This window comes from Primulina huaijiensis, chromosome 1 (genome assembly GCF_012295235.1).
Source record: "Primulina huaijiensis isolate GDHJ02 chromosome 1, ASM1229523v2, whole genome shotgun sequence".
In the NCBI taxonomy this organism is placed as follows: domain Eukaryota; kingdom Viridiplantae; phylum Streptophyta; class Magnoliopsida; order Lamiales; family Gesneriaceae; genus Primulina; species Primulina huaijiensis.
In genome coordinates this window covers 4,668,008-4,686,629 of record NC_133306.1, presented here as the reverse complement: position 1 = coordinate 4,686,629, position 18,622 = coordinate 4,668,008, and the positions used below count along the sequence as shown (strand labels likewise).

Sequence of the window (18,622 nt, the reverse complement as noted above, 5' to 3'; positions counted from 1 at the left end):
CTTCGACTCACAAGTTCGAGTTTTGGTCACTCAAGTTAGAGACTCTAATGGTATCAAATTTAATAACATAGTGTGTGTGTGTGTATATATATATATATATATATATATAATTTTAATTTAACATATTTTCAAAAATTTCTTGAATAATTCGCTCTTCATAACAATCACTTCAAAAATTTCTTGAATAATTCGCTCTTCATAACATGTGATTGTAGGCATTGTTGGCTTAGATAAAAGTACAACGAAAGATGGTTTGATGGCTAAGGTGGCGACGCGTGAGGTTCTAATCTCGGCGATTGAAAACATGTCACTGAGGACAAAAGCCAAATATCTAACGTGCGCTTCCTCCCCCGACGCGGTCGTACGCCGATTCTGCCATAACTTAAACCACCGCTCTTCATAAGCAGCAGCCGCCCTGCAACAAGACCCATACTCTCAGCTCAAGGAAGACCCAGTTCAAGTCCTTTTAGACCTCTGGGTGAAAGCATTCTCCCAACCACAGAAACCCTTCCACAACCTCACCGGCTTCCTGTCCAAACTCGATCTTTGAGTGCTTGCTTACCAGAGAGCGTGCGGTCACGCCACCGGATCTTTCCCTCCCAAAAACGCTCTGCCTTCGCACATACTCTCCAACCTCCTTTCACTTAAAGATGCCGTCGTTCACTACCAGTTTAGGTGGAACTCCAAATTGAAGCAATACGTACGCAGCCCGAATGATAAACCCGTCCCTAAATTACTCTCCAAAAGTAAAATTTATTCTATATTGAACTCTGACACTCCTCCGTTTCAAGACCTGGTTGTTCAAGAAGTGCTATTGATGATTATTGAGCCGGTTTGTGAGCCCCGGTTTTCTCCAAAGTCACATGCCTGAACGGGTAGAAATCCTCACACTGTTATCAGAACCATGAGGAGTAATTTTGCTGGGTATTTGTGGTTTATCAGAGGTGATATAAGTGAGATTTTTGAAAACGCAGATGAAAAAGTGGTGCTGCGATGCGTTGAAAAAGCTATAAAAGACAAGAAAGTTCTGCATTTGATTAAATCGGGGTTGAAAGGACCAAGAGAATCTTGTATGAGTGTGGCAGATAAAGGCGAGAAATTGAGTGTAAGGAAACGAAAAAAAGGTAAGACGAAGAAGAGAATTTTGCGTGACAATGATGGTAGAGTAGATGTCCGGTAAGTCAACTGTTGGCTAGGGATTTTATTGACTCATTTGTAATAAACAATCTTTATTTTAATTTAATTTAATTTTTAATGGTTTCGTTATACTTTATCTGTATACACATGCAAGCAGCATAGATAAAGTCCTTGATTATGCTTTAATACAAATGAATCGTAATTCGATGTTGAAATTCATTTGTAAACACTTCATATTCTAAATTCGTTCCTAGTCGATTCAGCCGCCTAAAACAGGGATAAAGGTCGCTTGAGCTTGAGACTAGCATCTGTAATGTTGGGTACTGCGTTTCTTGGTAAGGGCATAGAGATGTCCAAACATGCAGATGGGTAGTCATATGATGATTATACCGAACATCCCTCCCTCGGACTTAACAAGTGGATAGCATTAATCGCGAGGATAAGTCCGTGGTTATGATTGTACACCATTAGTCCTTACGACCCGAGACAACACTGAGGCTCTGTATGCTAGGGCTGTGCTTTGACTCGTTTACCGGCTCCAGGAGATTCATCTGGTGGCGTGGTTGGGTATAGTTGCGACACATATAGGAGCCAGTGCATTGTAGTCGGGGATTCACCGCTCACCTACGGGTGTGGATATCCTCTGTGATCTGAAGTAATAATAGTGCATGGAATCCCTGGCCAGAGTATGAGATGTACGTTAGAGAAAGAGTTCTCCAATAGTACAAGCGATGCCACTATTATAGTTATCACATAGTTATCGAATTAAGATGCAACCCTCGATGAACCAATGGTTGCAGATTCGATCGGTATATATGGGATGAAAGGACCGTACTGTACGTTAATCATAATCGACTGGTTCTTGCAGGCACTATCAGTGATACCTAGGGGATCATGGGGTGATGCTACTAGACGCTCTTACCATGATCCGATGGGTGCAATCAGAAATGAGTTCTGACATTCTTGATCAAAGTGTTGATGAAAAGAGTGGGGCTAACTAGGGTAAGCCCGAATAAGAATAAATGTTATTCTGAATCACAAAGAGTTGTGAACCCACTGCTAGCTGTATCCCTGAACCATTGAGGGTCACACAAGTACTGGATCGTTTGTTCCCGTTGAGAGAATAAATTCAAGGAGTTGAATTTATAAGATTTGATAATTTAATTTATTAAACTCAAAAGTTGGGTTTATTAAATATAAAATTTTGGAGGTGATAAAATTCAAAGAGTTGATTTATAATTTAAATATTAAATTCAAATGTTGAATTTATAATGTATTTAATTTATTAAGCTCAAAGGTTGAGTTTATTAAATATTAAATTAAATATAGTTGAAAGTATGTTTAATGGGCTTGTAGGATTACAAGTCCAACATACTAAATAATTAAAGTTCTTAATGGACTTTGATTAATTAATTAAACTAGTTGGACTAGCTCAATTAATTAATCAAGCCCATTAATATTAATTAAGTGTATTAGGTTTTGGCTTAATTATAAATAGGAGTGATCAAGCCATAACCCTAGCCTCCACCTTCACAATTTTCGAAAATCACAAGTTTTTCTCTCCAAAATTTCGGCCACTTCTTTTTGAAGAAAAATTTGAGCCGTCTCTCATTATTTGATCTCCAACGCAAAACTTCTTCCAATTTTCTAGTGCAAATTGGAAGAGGAATAAATCATCTAGTCGTGGACCTGATTAGAAGAATTAACAAAGGAGCTTTTGAAAAAAGTTCGTAGGGATTCATCAAGAGCTAATCCGTTTATACCGGATTAGTTGGAGTCAAGTGATTTAATTCACAAAGGTATAATATTTTAATTCCCTATGAATGTTTAATCGTAAAACCATACGAGCGTCCAAATCAAATATATTTTGATTGTCAAAATAAAATAAAAATTTTAAAACTTCTGCTGCGTTTGGGCGCGTAGAAAACTGAAATCCAACAAATGAACCTAAGCCTGACCCGTATTGGCTAAGAACATTCTTTGGTTTCGCTCCGGAAGAAGCTTTGAAGGTGCCCAGTTATGGATACTGTGGAATTCTAAGCCCTTTGCTGATGAATGTTTGCCTAAATGAACTTGATCATCTTATGGAAAACAAGATACTGGACTTTTTCAGGCCATGTGAGTCTGATTCGATACGGAAGTATAAGATTGATGATGGCTGCCACAACCCTTCTGGCCAGAGTTTGTGCCCTCAAGTGGCAAGGAGAAGATTTGAAAAATGGATTATATTCGGTTTGCAGGTCATTTTATAATCAGTATCAGGGGACCGAGAGAGGAAGCAATGGGAATTAGGAAGGAGATAATCGAGTTTTGTGAGAAAAATTTGGTATTAGGCTAGACAATTCAAAAGTCGAGATTGAGCATATCTCAAGAGGGATTCAGTTCTTGGATCATATCATATGTCGCAGAGTTGTACACCCAACTCTTCGTTACACTTCCAGAGGTGGCAAGATCATGAGTGAGAAAGGTGTGGGAACTTTGCTTTCAGTTACAGGCAGACCTGTATCCGCCAGTTCAGGCGGATGGCATTCCTAAAAGGCGATAGAGACCCGGAGCCACTACCTTGCAATCATGTGCTCTGTTCAGGCCAAGCTCATACAAATTCCCATGTTAGAGTTCGTTCCTTATCTGTTGATCTTTCTTGGATTTGCTAAATGATCACGCATGCATGCACCCGATTACTCACGCCTCATGCAACTGAAGAAAATGCAAAAGTATTTACGTGGTTCGGCGGAATTCGCCTACATCCACGGGAGGGCAACCAAAATTGTATTGATCAAAGATGGATTACAATTACAGAGCCTTTGATACCCAAGAATACAAAAGAAAAGAAGCTAAACTACTCTCAACAATGGAGTTCCTCCCTCTCTTCTTTCTCTCTCTCGGTCCTCTGTATTTCTTTTGTGAGTCAGTGTAGTGTGTTTTTTTTTTGTGTTCTCTCTTTCCTTTTATTTTACCTCATTGACTTCCATCGGTTGATTCCCAAGTTTGTTCCCCTTGGTAGTTAAATTCCAACCAACCCATCAATCTACCCGGTAGTTGAGTTGGGCCCTTTTCCATGTGCCAACTTGAGAGACACACACCTTCACAAATCTCCACCTTGTCTCCAAGATTGGCTACTCTCCTTTTCCACCATTTATTATTCTTGTGGTACTGCATTGATCAAGGTCGAGCAATGTCTGAACTTGACCAAAGGCAGTGATTTTGTTAGCATGTCTGCTGGGTTGTCTTCCGTTGCTATCTTTTCAAGTTTTATCTCTCCCTTAGAGATGATATCCCTTACATAATGCAACTTGACATCAATATGCTTTGAGCGTTCATGGAATACCTGGTGCTTTGATAAGTGTATAACACTTTGATTATCACAGTTTACCACAACCTGTTCTTGATGAACTCCCAACTCTGTTATCAATCCTTTTAACCAGATAGCTTCCTTAACAGCCTCCGTGACAGCTATGAACTCTGCCTCAGTTGTTGATAGGGCTACCACCGATTGAAGCGATGCTTTCCAGCTGATGGCAGTACCATATAGTGTAAAAATGTATCCTGTTATGGACTTTCTGGTATCTAGATTTCCAGCAAAATCTGAGTCCACATATCCTTCAAGTGGCTGTGATGAGTTTTCCTTTTGTCCTTGGAACATCAATCCAAGCTTAGAGGTTCCTTTCAAGTACCTCAATGTCCACTTTAATGCCTCCCAATGATTTTCTCCAGGATCAGCCATAAACCTGGAAATTTGGCTTATTGAATGTGCTAAGTCTGGTCGACTGCACACCATTCCATACATGATGCTTCCCACCCCGTTTGCATACGGGATATGCATCATTCTTTCCTTTTCCTCGGTACCTGATGGTGACTGTGCCATAGAGAGTTTAAAGTGTTGTCCTAGAGGTGTGTTTACTGCCTTAGCTTCATGCATATTGAATCGTTTTAGCACTTTCTTTATGTATGATTCTTGGCATAAGAACATGCTTTTACATTCCCTATTCCTTGTAATCTCCATTCCAAGGATTCTTTTGGCCTTCCCCAAGTCCTTCATTTCGAATTCTGAGCTAAGCTGGTGTTTCAATGCTTGTATTTCCGACTTGCTCACGCTTGCTATGAGCATATCATCAACATACAACAGAAGGTAGGTCATCACACCATTTTCTTTCCTTTTAAAGTAGACACAGCTGTCATAGCTGCTCCTTTTGAAGTTTATTCTTAGCATGAATTCATCGAATCATTTATACCATTGCCTTGGGCTTTGTTTTAGTCCATAGAGTGATTTTTTCAGTAAGCACACTTTCTGTTCAGACCCTTTTCCTTCTAATCCCTTCGGTTTATCCATATAGATGGTCTCTTCAAGCTCTCCATGTAGGAACGATGTCTTTACATCGAGTTGCTCAAGTTCCATATCCATTTGAGTTACTAGGGCAAGTGTAATCCTTATGGAACAGTGTTTGACTACTGGGGAAAAGATCTCATTGAAGTCTAGTCCTTCCATTTGGGTGTATCCTTTTGCAACTAGCCTGGCTTTGTACTTGAATTTTTTCTGTCCCTTGCAAGTCTTCTTTTAGTTTGTAGATCCATTTACACCCAAGCACTCTTCTCCCTTTCGGTCTATCCACTAGCTGCCATGTTTTATTTTTCATGAGTGAGTTTAGTTCCTCATCCATAGCAGCTTGCCAACTTCCCTTTTCTTTGCATGTGACAGCTTCCTCATAGCTTGATTGTTCAAAAAACTACACCTCTTCAGCAACATGAGGGCATACCATGTTAGGTCAGCATGTGCATACCTTTGTGGGGGTCTCACTTCTCTTCTTGCTCTGTCTTTAGCTAGAGTATAAGTTTGAAGATCATGATTGGGTGGATCACTTTCTACAATCTCCTCTTGGGTTTCAGTGTGTCCATCAGCTTCTTTTTGAGGTGATTTCTTGTTTGTCTCCACCTCAATTTGTGTTTCAGGTTGACTTGTATTATCCAAGGCAGTAGACTCATCTTTCAGTTTATAGCCCATCTTGGTTTCATCGAATGTGATATCCCTTGTATTGAAACACCTTGGTCCAGTGGCTTCCAAATTCCATACCTTATATCCTTTAACTCCATCTGGATAACCTATAAGAATGCACCTCAAGGCTCTTGCATCAAGTTTGCTTTGCTTAATAAGTGCGTATGCCAAACAGCCGAATACTCGAAGGTGTGAGTATTCTCCTGGAGTTCCTGTCCATAATTCCATTGGTGTTTTAAAATTTATTGCACTTGAGGGGCATCTATTGATTAGATAGCAGGCTGTATGAATGGCTTCTCCCCAGAATGATTTTGGAAGTCCTGCACTTATAATCATGCATCTAACACGTTCTAGCAATGTGCGATTCATTCTTTCTGCTACCCCGTTTTGTTGTGGATTTCCAGCCGCTGTTCTATGCCTTGTAATCCCCTTTACCCTGCATATTTCCTTGAATGATTCTGAGAAGAATTCCAGCCCATTATCTGTGCGGAGGTGCTTGAGCTTTAGGTCCATTTTATTTTCAGTAGCCTGCAACCATTCTTTAAATTTTATAGCAGCTTCATCCTTTGATTTTAATACATACACCCAAAGCCTCCTTGAGTAATCGTCTACTATGGACATGAAATACTTGCCTCCTCCATGTGTTGTTGTTTTTGATGGCCCCCATAGATCTGAATGGACATACTCTAGAGGTTTGGTTGTTGTATGTTTTCCTTGCCCGAATTGCACTTTCTTAGCTTTCCCAAATATGCAATTTTCACAAAATTCCAGCCCTTGAATTTTGTCTCCACACAGCAGATTATCCTTGGCCAATTGCATCAGCCCCTTTTCACTTACATGACCTAGCCTTTGGTGCCAAAGGCTTGCTTGGTTTTCTTCCTGTTGTGCCATAGCAGATCCTCCAACTACTGTATTTCCTTGGAGTACATACAGGGAGTTTTTCTTGATGGCTTTCATGACGGCTAGAGATCCCTTCATTACTCTCATGGTCCCATTCTCGGATTTGAACATGAAACCATCACTGTCAAGTGTTCCTAGAGATATTAAATTTCTCTTTAATTCGGGAACATACCTTACTTGAGTAAGAAGTCTATCTTGTCCATCGTACATTCTTAATCTGATGGAACCTGAGCCTTTTATTCTGCATGGTTTATTGTTTCCCAGTAGCACTAGCCCTTCATCAGCCTCAATCAAATTTTCGAACCATGACTTAGTTGGGCACATATGGAAAGTGCATCCCGAGTCGAGAATCCAGTTAGTGTTAGGATCTTGATCCGAGATCATTAGGGCTTCCGCTGATTCATAACCATCTGATGCTATGGCTGCTTCACCACTGGTGTTTAATCTGTCTTGAGGCTTCCTTGGTTTTTCGGGGCAATTTCTTTTAAAGTGTCCTTCTCGATGGCAATTGAAGCACTTGTATTTGACTGGATTCTTGGATCTTGATCTGTTTCTTGGACCCTTTTGTGTTCTTTTTTCTATCCTTCCTCGAACATGAAGCATTTCACCTTGGGGTTCTGTAGAGATTAGATGTTTCTTCTGAAGTTCTTTAGCTTGGATTGCCGATAAGACTTCATCCAATGAAATTGATCTCTCTCTACCATATAACATTGCTTCCTTGAAATTTTCATACGTATGTGGTAGGGCATTCAACAGAAACAGAGCTTTATCCTCTTCTTCAAGTTTGATGTCCAGATTATCCAAGTCATCCAAGATTTTGTTGAACTCATCAATCTGATCTAAGATGCTTTTCTCCTCTCTGATCTTGAAAGAGTACAATCGTTGCTTCATGTATAGACGATTGGCTAAAGATTTTGTCATATACAACTTTTCCAACTTGTTCCAGATTGCTTCTGCCGACTTCTCTTTCGAGACTTCTCGAAGAACTTTATCCCCGAGGCTGAGGATTATCATGCTGTGAGCCTTCTCCAAGATTGATGCCTTATCAGTATCCTTTAGTGTTGCTGACATATTCGCTTCTCCTCCCAACGCTTCGATTAATCCTTGTTGTACCAAGATTGCACGCATCTTGATCCTCCACAAGCCAAAGTCGTTTTTCCCAGAGAATTTCTCAATGTCGAATTTCAACGAACCCATTCTTTCCGATGATTCCCACAGACGGCGCCACTTGTTAGAGTTCGTTCCTTATCTGTTGATCTTTCTTGGATTTGCCAAGTGATCACGCATGCATGCACCAGATTACTCACGCCTCATGCAACTGAAGAAAATGCAAAAGTATTTACGTGGTTCGGCGGAATTCGCCTACATCCACGGGAGGGCAACCAAAATTGTATTGATCAAAGATGGATTACAATTACAGAGCCTTTGATACCCAAGAATACAAAAGAAAAGAAGCTAAACTACTCTCAACAATGGAGTTCCTCCCTCTCTTCTTTCTCTCTCTCGGTCCTCTGTATTTCTTTTGTGAGTCAGTGTAGTGTGTTTTTTGTGTTCTCTCTTTCCTTTTATTTTACCTCATTGACTTCTATCGGTTGATTCCCAAGTTTGTTCCCCTTGGTAGTTAAATTCCAACCAACCCATCAATCTACCCGGTAGTTGAGTTGGGCCCTTTTCCATGTGCCAACTTGAGAGACACACACCTTCACATCCCAGATGAACAAGTTTCTGGAAACCATGGCAGATTGGTATAGATATGCAGATAACCGGAAGAAAATAGTTGGATTCTGCGCTTACGTAATTCGCAGTTATTTGGCTAAACTATAAGCCGCAAGATACAGATTAAATTCTCGCGCAAAGGTGTACAGGATTGCTTCACGCAACCTTAGTCGTCCGCTGATGGAAAGTATCAACAATAGAGCGCCTGAGTATTCTGATCTTTTGAGAATGGGACTAGTGGACACCATTGAGGGGGTTCAGTTTTCTCAGGTCTTTGATTCCATCGTGCGATTATACTCCTTTTCATAGGAATTGGGTTCCTAGACACGGGAATTGTTGCGGAAGTATATGATAATATCAGTTCACAAGACCCCAAATTCTTTGTGGGCTGAATAAGGCAGTGAAAATACAAGGTTTATGTTTGGCTCAAGATGATGTATCAAAATTGTTTGGGACTACAAGATTCTTGGATTTTGGAGTGGACGATTCAATGGTGATAAAAAAACAGAGAATGCATGACTTTTTTAGATTCCCGAAGAGGGTTTAGCTGATTTTTTGAAAACTCTTGAACGGCAAAATAGGAGTTTTAATCTAATCTTTCTTATATGTTAAAAACTTGTACATGGCGCCATAGCGTTGTTTAACCCAAGTGAGATTGGTGATGGGCCAAAAATTTGGAGCCATTACTGGTTCCTCTCGAGTCTCGATCATTGTTGGCCTTGTTAGGATTTGCCTGTATTATATATTTCCTTGTTTTTAGTTTATTTTTAAGAATTGTGATCTATGATACAAACTATTCAAGAATTGTGAGTCTCCTTTCGCACTTAACTGAGTTATTTGAAACTATTGTTTGTGTTATCATTTTTTTAATATTTTTTACATTAAAACTAAAAGTCAATAGGATCAAATGTTATTCGATATGGGAAAAAACGTATGATCCAACTAAAAATCAAATTGAGCAACAAAAAAGAAAATTGGGCAACAAAAATAACACAAAATTGTTGCCTGGAGAGGAGTGAAGAATACGTGGTTTGACGTGTTGAATTATGTGAAGATGCCACGTTTAAGTTGTTGAGGGTGACAAACCGTGTGATTATTTATTGAAATATACGCGTAGTTGCGCCCGAGGCAGATGGATAATGTGTCCCACTCCCATGCTCAGATTCGGGCAATTTTTAATTTTAAATCGTAAAATCCGCCTTTAGCATCGTTTAATATCATTTTGAAGCCTGTTAATAAGTCAGGATGAAATCCAAGATCATATAACAATTTAGCTTGAAGTGCAGCACGAAAATTCAAGTGGATCGGCAACAAGAAATCTTGACTGATATGAATTGGGATTTTTGCATAAAAACATGCTAGAGAGGGAGGTATCTGTCAAATTTGTAAAAGAGGTATCTGTCAAATTCATCGAATATAGAAAAGGTGAATGCGAAAAGCTGGGCGTCACCATGCCATTCAACTTGGTTCAGCGTTATTCTATACCCTAAATCAATTTATTTACACGAATAATTTTTTAATTAAGTGAAAGAGCAGTAAATAAATATAACGAACGTACATTAGCTTGAATATTACGCACTGGCACTAATTAAAATAGAGTAATTTCAGGACAATTACGTATAATAATCCCTGATTTATTCACTAGAACATACGAACTTACACGGGATTTCCCGACTTACCCTCCCAACACGTCAAGTAGTCTGCTTCCCCTCTTCCTCATTGAACGCCGAGACCGGAAACGCCCTGGAGAGTCCCGCAGCGGTGCCGAAAGTAATTTTCCCGGAATTAGGGTCCTGAATGGAAATATCACAGATAGTGATCCAGATCAGGAGCTCCTTGCTCTTGACACCTGTCAGCCTCTTCATTCGAAGATCTTCGACGAAAGCCGTGACCTCGGTGTCGTACCACACGCTGCGGCCGATGGAACGGAAGAAGTGCGTCTTGCTCTTCTTCTGCTTCAACCATACGAAGCCGGAGGACTCCTTGTAGCCGACTTCAACAAGGTCGTCAAGGGGAAGCAGGCCTTTGGGGAGGTGGATTTTCTCGAGCAGCTCCTTGGATTTCTGCTTGCAGATCGCTTCACCGGTGTAGACCTCTGCATTCTCGCGGTGAGACGAGATTAACTGGGACGACATTTCGATCCACTACGACTTTGATTCTCGCCAAATTTCGAGCGGTGATTTTTTAAAGGGGGCCTCGGGGGTTGGGATTTATACACGGAGATGGTTCCCAAATGACGAAAATATCCTCCTAATGCTCACATGGCTGTGAAATTATACCGAAATATCGAAATACCGTACCGAAATTACCGAAAAAATCAATATACCAAAAATTTCGGTACGATACTTTTTTCGGTATTTCGGTATATACCGAAAATAATTTTTTTTATTATTTTTTTTAAATTTAAGTTCGGTATACCGAAAAAATATCGGTATACCGTTTCGGTATACAGACAAAATTTTCGGTGTCGGAACGGTATCCGGTATGAACGTTTTCATATCGAAAATTCGGTATACCGAACATTCGATATACCGAATTTCCGATATCGGTATCGGTATGAAAAAATTACATACCGATATTTACGGTACGGTACGGTACCGTAGTTCGGTACAGTATACCGTACCGTACCCACCCCTAAGTGGTCATGAGATTGTAAAGTCGATCCCCACGATTTTCTCGAACTCAAAAAAGCGGGGATCGAGATTGATATGAGGATGATGATTAAATTCGGGGACGGAGATGAAGATGGGGATGGCAAACCTACCCAACCCCATTGTTATCCCTAATTGTACATCATTAAACTATTTTATCATATATCAGTTAGGTGCGTCAGTTAGGTGCGTCAGTAAGTAGATTCGGTCGATTTTGCTTTGTCATGGTGGTTCGGTTTTTAGTTTTCAAAATATTTGGTTCGAAATCAAACCGTTTTATTAAGTTTAATTTCATTTTTTTAATATGATCCGATTTTTCGGTCATTATATCTGATTTTAATTATTAATTAAACTTGCAAATATAAGTTTTAAAGATAGAAAAAATAACGCTTAAATTAAAATAATTATGATTTTATATTTAAAATTCTAATTTTATTTGTTTTTCAAAAACCGTCGCAAATTGTAGCTACAACAACGGATAAAAGCCGTTGTCTTTGAGCGCGTTCTTTTAATCACAGTGCTTTTAACAACAGTGATACCCCAGGGATGAGCCCATCAAGATCCGACCCATATTTAGGGCCCACAGGTGAAGGGCCCATGAGAAGCCCATGTATTCTCCTATAAATACCAGGTTTGAGCGTACGGTTAATAGATTCACTATATTGTTTTCAGCAGCACCCTTAGCTGCTCCCCCCATATATCATCAGTCTCTGACTTGAGCGTCGGAGGGGCTACGCCAGGACACACTCCTGGCCCCCTTCTAACGGTCTTATTTGTGATTTCAGGCTCAGGACAATTTCAAACCTGCGTCTGGATTAGTGACCCTCGCCGGAATCAGACCCTAAATTTCCCGTGAGTATCACTTGGCGCCGTCTGTGGGAACACTTGAGTTGAGACGTAGAGATGGTAGGCAGGAAAGGAAGTAGAAGAGTTACCTCAGCATCATCGCGTCCTCAGAGGGGACCCGAACAGTCTCATGTTGAGACAAGACATGAACAACCGCGTGTTGAGACGAGACAGGAACAACCTCGTCAAGAGACAAGAACCGAGCAGCCCCTTCACGAGACAAGGGTCGAGCAAAACCATCCCAATGAGAACGTGGGGAACTTGACCCTGGAGCAGTTGGGCCGATTTATCACCCGGACAGTGGAGGAGGCCATGAAAAGGAATCAAGAGTCTGTGTTTGTAGAGGAACAAACAGCCCGTCAGGAGCGTGAGGAAGATGCTGAGAGCCATCAGAGCAGGGTTGAAGAGCCACAGCCCCACCAAAGGGGGGAGATTAGTGAGATGGGAGAAATGTGGAAGGAAATACAGATGTTGAGGCAGCAGTTGGGAAGCAGAGCGCCGGCACCCAAGAGAGGAAGTCCTTTTTCACTAGCCATTTTAGAAGAAGGGCTTCCTCCAAATTTTCGACAGTCGAATGTGGGTGAGTACGATGGACATACTGACCCCGAGGAACACTTGGGGAGGTTTGAGAATGCGGCCCTGTTACATCAATATTCAGATGGGGTCAAGTGCAGGGTGTTTCTGGGCACGTTGGTGAGGTCAGCCCAGCAATGGTTTAACACCTTGCAGCCCAACTCCATACGATCTTTCGAGGATTTTTCCGCTGCTTTCTTGCACAGATTCGCTAGCAGCAAAAAACACCAAAAAACTATTTGAGGCTGTTTGTGGTGAAACAACAAGAAGCTGAAACTTTGCGAGAGTTTGTCCAGCGTTTCAACAACGCAGCGTTGGAGATACCAGCGGCCACTCCTGACATCATGATAAGTGCCTTTACCCAGGGACTTAGAGGAGGAGAGTTCTTTAAATCGTTAGTGAAGAAACCTCCATCAAGTTATGATGATCTGTTATCTCGGGCGGAAAAATATGTAAATCTCGAAGATGCCCAACGGCATAAGAGGATGGAGCAGCGACCTGGGAGAAGTAGAGTTGAGGGAGCGGAAAGAGGAAGTAGGAAGAGAGGCGCGGCCGAGAGGGAGGATGATAAGGCTAGGAGCAGAGGACAATTCTCATCCCATGTTCCTCTGGATGGGAGTCGGGACAAGGTGATGGAAGTGAGGGAGTCCGAGGGGAGGTGGGAGAAGTCGCAAAGGGTTGAGTGCAGTGCTAGATTGCCTTCGCGGGATAAACGAGAAGGATCCTCATCCAGGAGTCGACAGAGGTCTCGCTCGTCCCCTAGGCGTGGTCAAGGCCCTCCATGGATAAATCAGAGGATCGGGGAGCAGAGAGGGGAAGGTCGATGTCAAGATGTCCCTCAGGAGCCCGTCGAACCGAGGAGGGGAATGAATGAGGATAACCACCCTACGAGAGGAATGATTCATATGATCTCGGGGGGTGCTACTGATGGAGACTCGGGGCGAGCTCGGAAGGCACGTGGGAGAAGGCTGGAGAACTTTGAGATATCTAGGGGTGCAGACTTACCACAAGACCCCGCCCTCAGCTTTGGGCCGGAAGACCTCCGAGGTGTTGTGACTCCACATAACGATGCCTTAGTGGTAACGGCCACCATTGCCAATTATGATGTGGCGAGGATATTTATTGATAATGGAAGCTCCGTGAACGTCTTGTTCAAAAGCACGTTGGATCAAATGAAGGTGGAGGGATTTGAGTTTGAGCCGGTCTCCACCCCGCTGTATGGGTTTGCAGAACACGCCATCCTGCCTTTGGGTCAGATGTTCATCCCTCTATCTTTGGGACACGAACCTCTGCGTATAACAAAGATGATGACATTTACCGTGGTGGACACCCCATCCGCTTACAATGGAATTCTGGGGCGACCAGCCCTAAAGGATTTCAGAGCAGTAGCGTCCATATATCATCAGAAGCTGAAGTTTCCTGTGGGGAAGGGGGTTGGAGTCTTGTGCGGGGACCAGAAGGTCGCGCGTCGGTGTTATGAAAGAATCGTGAAGGAAGAAGAAAAGAGAGGTCGCGAGCATTCGCATGGAAGCTTAAGCTCAGTCTTACAGTTGTAGAGTCATTCGGAGAAGCTTCTAAGTGGGTAACTTTGTCCTGTGGAGGTACAAGAGGAGCAGAGAGGAAAGTTGGAGAATGCGCTGGGTAAGGCTCTAAAGAGGCCCGGGAACGCTTACCACCTTAGAGAATATTAATCTTGACTTTATTTTTGGTGTATTTCGTTTCTGAATTTGTCTTACGTTATCAGTTGAAATTTAATAAAGCCGAGTTTTTATATTAAGTTCGTGGATGTTGTATTATGAGGATGATATGAATTAAATTTTACCTACTTAGGCTGATCCTAGTAGAGGAGTCAGGGGTGGGAAGGTTGAAGCTTGATTTTTCCTGCTAAGGCATCGCCTAGCAAAAAAGCAGAGTTGGGGGGAGAGAAATTTTATTTTCCTGCTAAGGCATCGCCTAGCAGAGGAGCAGAGTGGAGGAGGAGAAGTAAATTTTATTTTCCTACTAAGGCATCGCCTAGTAGAGGAGTTAGAGGGTGGAGGGGTTGAATTTTTATTTTCCTGCTAAGGCATCGCCTAGCAGAGGAGTTAGAGGATGGGGTGTGGAATTTTTACTTTCCTGCTAAGGTGTCACCTAGCAGAGGAGTTAGAGGGTGGAGGTGTTGAATCTTATTTTCCTACTAAGGCATTGCCTAGTAGAGGAGCAGAGGGCAGGAGAAAAATTTCATTTTCCTACTAAGGCATGGCCTAGTAGAGGAGCAGAGGGCAGGAGAAAAATTTCATTTTCCTACTAAGGCATCGCCTAGTAGAGGAGCAGCGTGCAGGAGAAAAATTAAATTTTCCTACTAAGGCATCGCCTAGTAGAGGAGTTAGAGGGTGGAGGGGTTGAATTTTTATTTTCCTGCTAAGGCATCGCCTAGCAGAGGAGTTAGAGGATGGGGTGTGGAATTTTTACTTTCCTGCTAAGGTGTCACCTAGCAGAGGAGTTAGAGGGTGGAGGTGTTGAATCTTATTTTCCTACTAAGGCATTGCCTAGTAGAGGAGCAGAGGGCAGGAGAAAAATTTCATTTTCCTACTAAGGCATGGCCTAGTAGAGGAGCAGCGTGCAGGAGAAAAATTAAATTTTTCTACTAAGGCATCGCCTAGTAGAGGAGTTAGAAGGTGGAGGGGTTGAGTTTTTTATTTTCTTCCTAGACGTCGCCTAGCAGAGGAGTTAGAGGGTGAAGGTGGAGAATTTTATTTTTCTGTTAAGGCATCGCCTAGCAGATGAGCAGAGTTAGGGTGGAGAAGAATTAAATTTTCCTGTTAAGGCGTCGCCTAGCAGAGGAGTCAGAGGGTGATGGTGGAAAGTTTTTTATTTTCTTGCTAAGGCGTCGCCTAGCAGAGGAGTTAGAGGGTGAAGGTGGAGAATTTTATTTTCCTGTTAAGGCATCGCCTATCAGAGAAGCAGAGTGGGTTGAAGAAAAATTATTTTTCCTACTAAGGCATCGCCTAGTAGAGGAGCACAGGGCAGGAGAGAAATTAAATTTTCCTACTAAGGCATCGCCTAGTAGAGGAGCAGAGGGCAGGAGAGAAATTAAATTTTCCTACTATGGCATCATCGCCTAGTAGAGGAGCAGAGTGAAGGAGAAAAATTTCATTTTCCTACTAAGGCATCGCCTAGTAGAGGAGCAGAGGGCAGGAGAAAAATTAAATTTTCCTACTAAGACATCGCCTAGTAGAGGAGAAGAGGGCAGGAGAAAAATTAAATTTTCCTACTAAGGCATGGCCTAGTAGAGGAGCAGCGTGCAGGAGAAAAATTTTATTTTCCTACTAAGTCATCACCTTACTAGAGGAGCAGAGTGCAGGAGAAAAATTAAATTTTCCTACTAAGGCATCGCCTAGTAGAGGAGCAGAGGGCAGGAGAAAAATTTAATTTTCCTACTATGGCATCGCCTAGTAGAGGAGCAAAGTTGGGGCAAGAGAAAAACTTCATTTTCCTACTAAGGCATCGTAGTAGAGGAGCAGCGTGCAGGAGAAAAATTAAATTTTCCTACTAAGGCATCGCCTAGTAGAGGAGCAGCGTGCCGGAGATCAATTTCATTTTCCTACTATAGCATCGCCTAATAGAGGAGCAGAGTTGGGGCAGGAGAAAAACTTCATTTTCCTACTAAGGCATCGTAGTAGAGGAGCAGCGTGCAGGAGAAAAATTAAATTTTCCTACTAAGGCATCGCCTAGTAGAGGAGCAGCGTGCCGGAGATCAATTTCATTTTCCTACTATAGCATCGCCTAATAGAGGAGCAGAGTTGGGGCAGGAGAAAAACTTCATTTTCCTACTAAGGCATCGTAGTAGAGGAGCAGCGTGCAGGAGAAAAATTAAATTTTCCTACTAAGGCATCGCCTAGTAGAGGAGCAGAGGAGTTAGAGGGTGCAATTGAATTTTCAATTTCCTGCTAAGGTATCACCTAGCAGATGAGTTAGAAGGTGGGGGTGTTGAATTTCTCTTTTCCTGCTAAGGTATCAACTAGTAGAGGAGTTAGAGGATGAGGGTGTTGAATTTTCAATTTCCTACTAAGGTATCACCTGGCAGAGGAGTTCGTACCCTGTCGATTTTATTCACCCTAGTGATTTAAAGGCATTAGAGATAAATTCAGAAGAAGCAGTGAATGCAAACGCAAAATACTCAATACGACAGAAAACGAGTTTGTACATCCCAAAAGTGCGCAAAAAGAAATAACCCAATGTAAACATCACAAAAGTTGCATAGTACTACGGAAAGTAAAGCAGTGCAGAAAATAACAGAATACGGCCCGAAGGCATACAATGTCTGCGTAAATGAAAAATAACATAAGTAAAGGAGCTCGGTCAAGAATCGGGAGGGAGACTCGCTATGAAACTCTCAATGTCTATGAAGTCAGTAGGGGCGCCTGGTGGAAGATAGCCTTGAGCCTTGAAGATGCCGACTGCACCCTCGAAACCCACCTCCAGGAAATGGTAAGCTTTAGGGGTGCAGATATCGTTGAACTCCTCGAACTTGAGGAATTCTTCCTGGAATGCAGAGGCTTCGGAAGCATGTAGCGCTTTGGCGTTCTTGAGTTCCCTACGGAGTTGTGCTGCTTCAGCTCGAGCATTCTGTGACTCTTCCTGCAGTCTCTGGTTATCCTTCGAGTGGTTCTCTGTCAGTCGCTGAAGCTCTTGTTTCTCCTTCAGAAGCTCCTGTTTCTCTTTCAGACGCTCTTCACCTCGAGCTTGGGACTCCGAAAGCTCCTTAGCGTGCGTCACTTTCATCTCGTCAATAGTAGCCTGGAGCTGTTCACGAAGAGCCATGCCCTCGCGTAAATCTTGACAGGTGATAGATCGAGTGGAGTTGGCACACTCAACCAACTCCCCCACGTATATCATGCCCTGAACAAGTAGACCAGAGTGAAAAGACGACAAGAAACTCAAACATGTATTGGACATCAATCTAAAGACTAAAAGGAGAAAACTGACCCGGGTGAGACGTGGAAAATCACTCGAGGAGTAAGACCATGAGAATGAGCAGGTGATGGGCGTGCGAACGTGCGCGCTGGCGTGGGCGAGCTGTGCTCGGGCGAGCGTGGGGCGGGGCGAGGCAGCGCACGGCGAGCAAGAAGCTGGCGTGCGGGCGTGCGCACTGGCGTGGGCGAGCTGTGCTCGGGCGAGCGTGGGTAGGAGACGCGATGGCAGCGTGGTGCGCGTTGCTTGCACGCAGCGCGCGGCGAGCAGGAAGCTGGCGTGCGGGCGTGCGCGCTGGCGTGGGCGAGCTGCGATCGGGCGAGCGTGGGTAGGAGACGAGCTGGCAGCGTGGTGTGCGTTGACGTGTAGGCAGCGCGTGGCGAGCAAGAAGCTGGCGTGCGGGCGTGCGCGCTGGCGTGGGCGAGCTGCGCTTGGGCGAGCGTGGGTAGGAGCCGCTCTGGCGTGCAGGCAGCGCGCGGCGAGCAGGAAGCTGGCTTGCAGACAGTGCGCAGGGCGTACGACGGCAGGGGCGAGCGTGCGTTGGTAGGAGGCGAGCTCGGGAGGGCGAGGGCGCGCGGCAGCGGCGAGGGCACAAAGGCGAGTGCTAGGACTTGGCGACGTGGGGTGAGTGCTGGTGGGGCGAGGGGCGAAGGGCGAAGGGCGAGGAGGGAGGAGGGAGGAGTGCAGGTGAGGAGAGGTGCTGGCAAGGGCGAACGCACGGCTGAGACAGGGTTGGCGGCGAGGCTGACTGTGGGAGAAGGAAGCTTGCACGGGGCGTGAGCGATAGGTAAAGGAGCGAAGCAAAAGTTGAGTTAACGACAAACGAAATTAAATTTTCTGGCATGGTACGTCCTCA

General features: G+C 43.3%; 2 protein-coding genes and 1 pseudogene across 2 annotated transcripts; 2 read left to right on the top strand and 1 right to left on the bottom strand.

Annotated features, from left to right (window-relative positions):
* Positions 1 to 155: 155 nt before the first annotated feature.
* Positions 156 to 10,677, top strand: LOC140978995 (nuclear intron maturase 1, mitochondrial-like; annotated as a pseudogene).
* LOC140979003 (uncharacterized) lies at positions 10,280 to 10,940 on the bottom strand. The gene has a single exon (XM_073444348.1). The coding sequence runs from the start codon at positions 10,876 to 10,878 to the stop codon at positions 10,435 to 10,437; it is 444 nt and encodes a 147-aa protein (XP_073300449.1). The 5' UTR covers positions 10,879 to 10,940; the 3' UTR covers positions 10,280 to 10,434.
* Positions 10,941 to 12,552: 1,612 nt separating this feature from the next.
* On the top strand, positions 12,553 to 14,369 carry LOC140972328 (uncharacterized). The gene is made up of 3 exons (XM_073434803.1): positions 12,553 to 12,820; positions 13,081 to 13,632; positions 13,747 to 14,369. Exons 1-3 carry the CDS (start codon positions 12,553 to 12,555, stop codon positions 14,367 to 14,369), a joined length of 1,443 nt encoding a protein of 480 aa, XP_073290904.1.
* Positions 14,370 to 18,622: the final 4,253 nt, after the last annotated feature.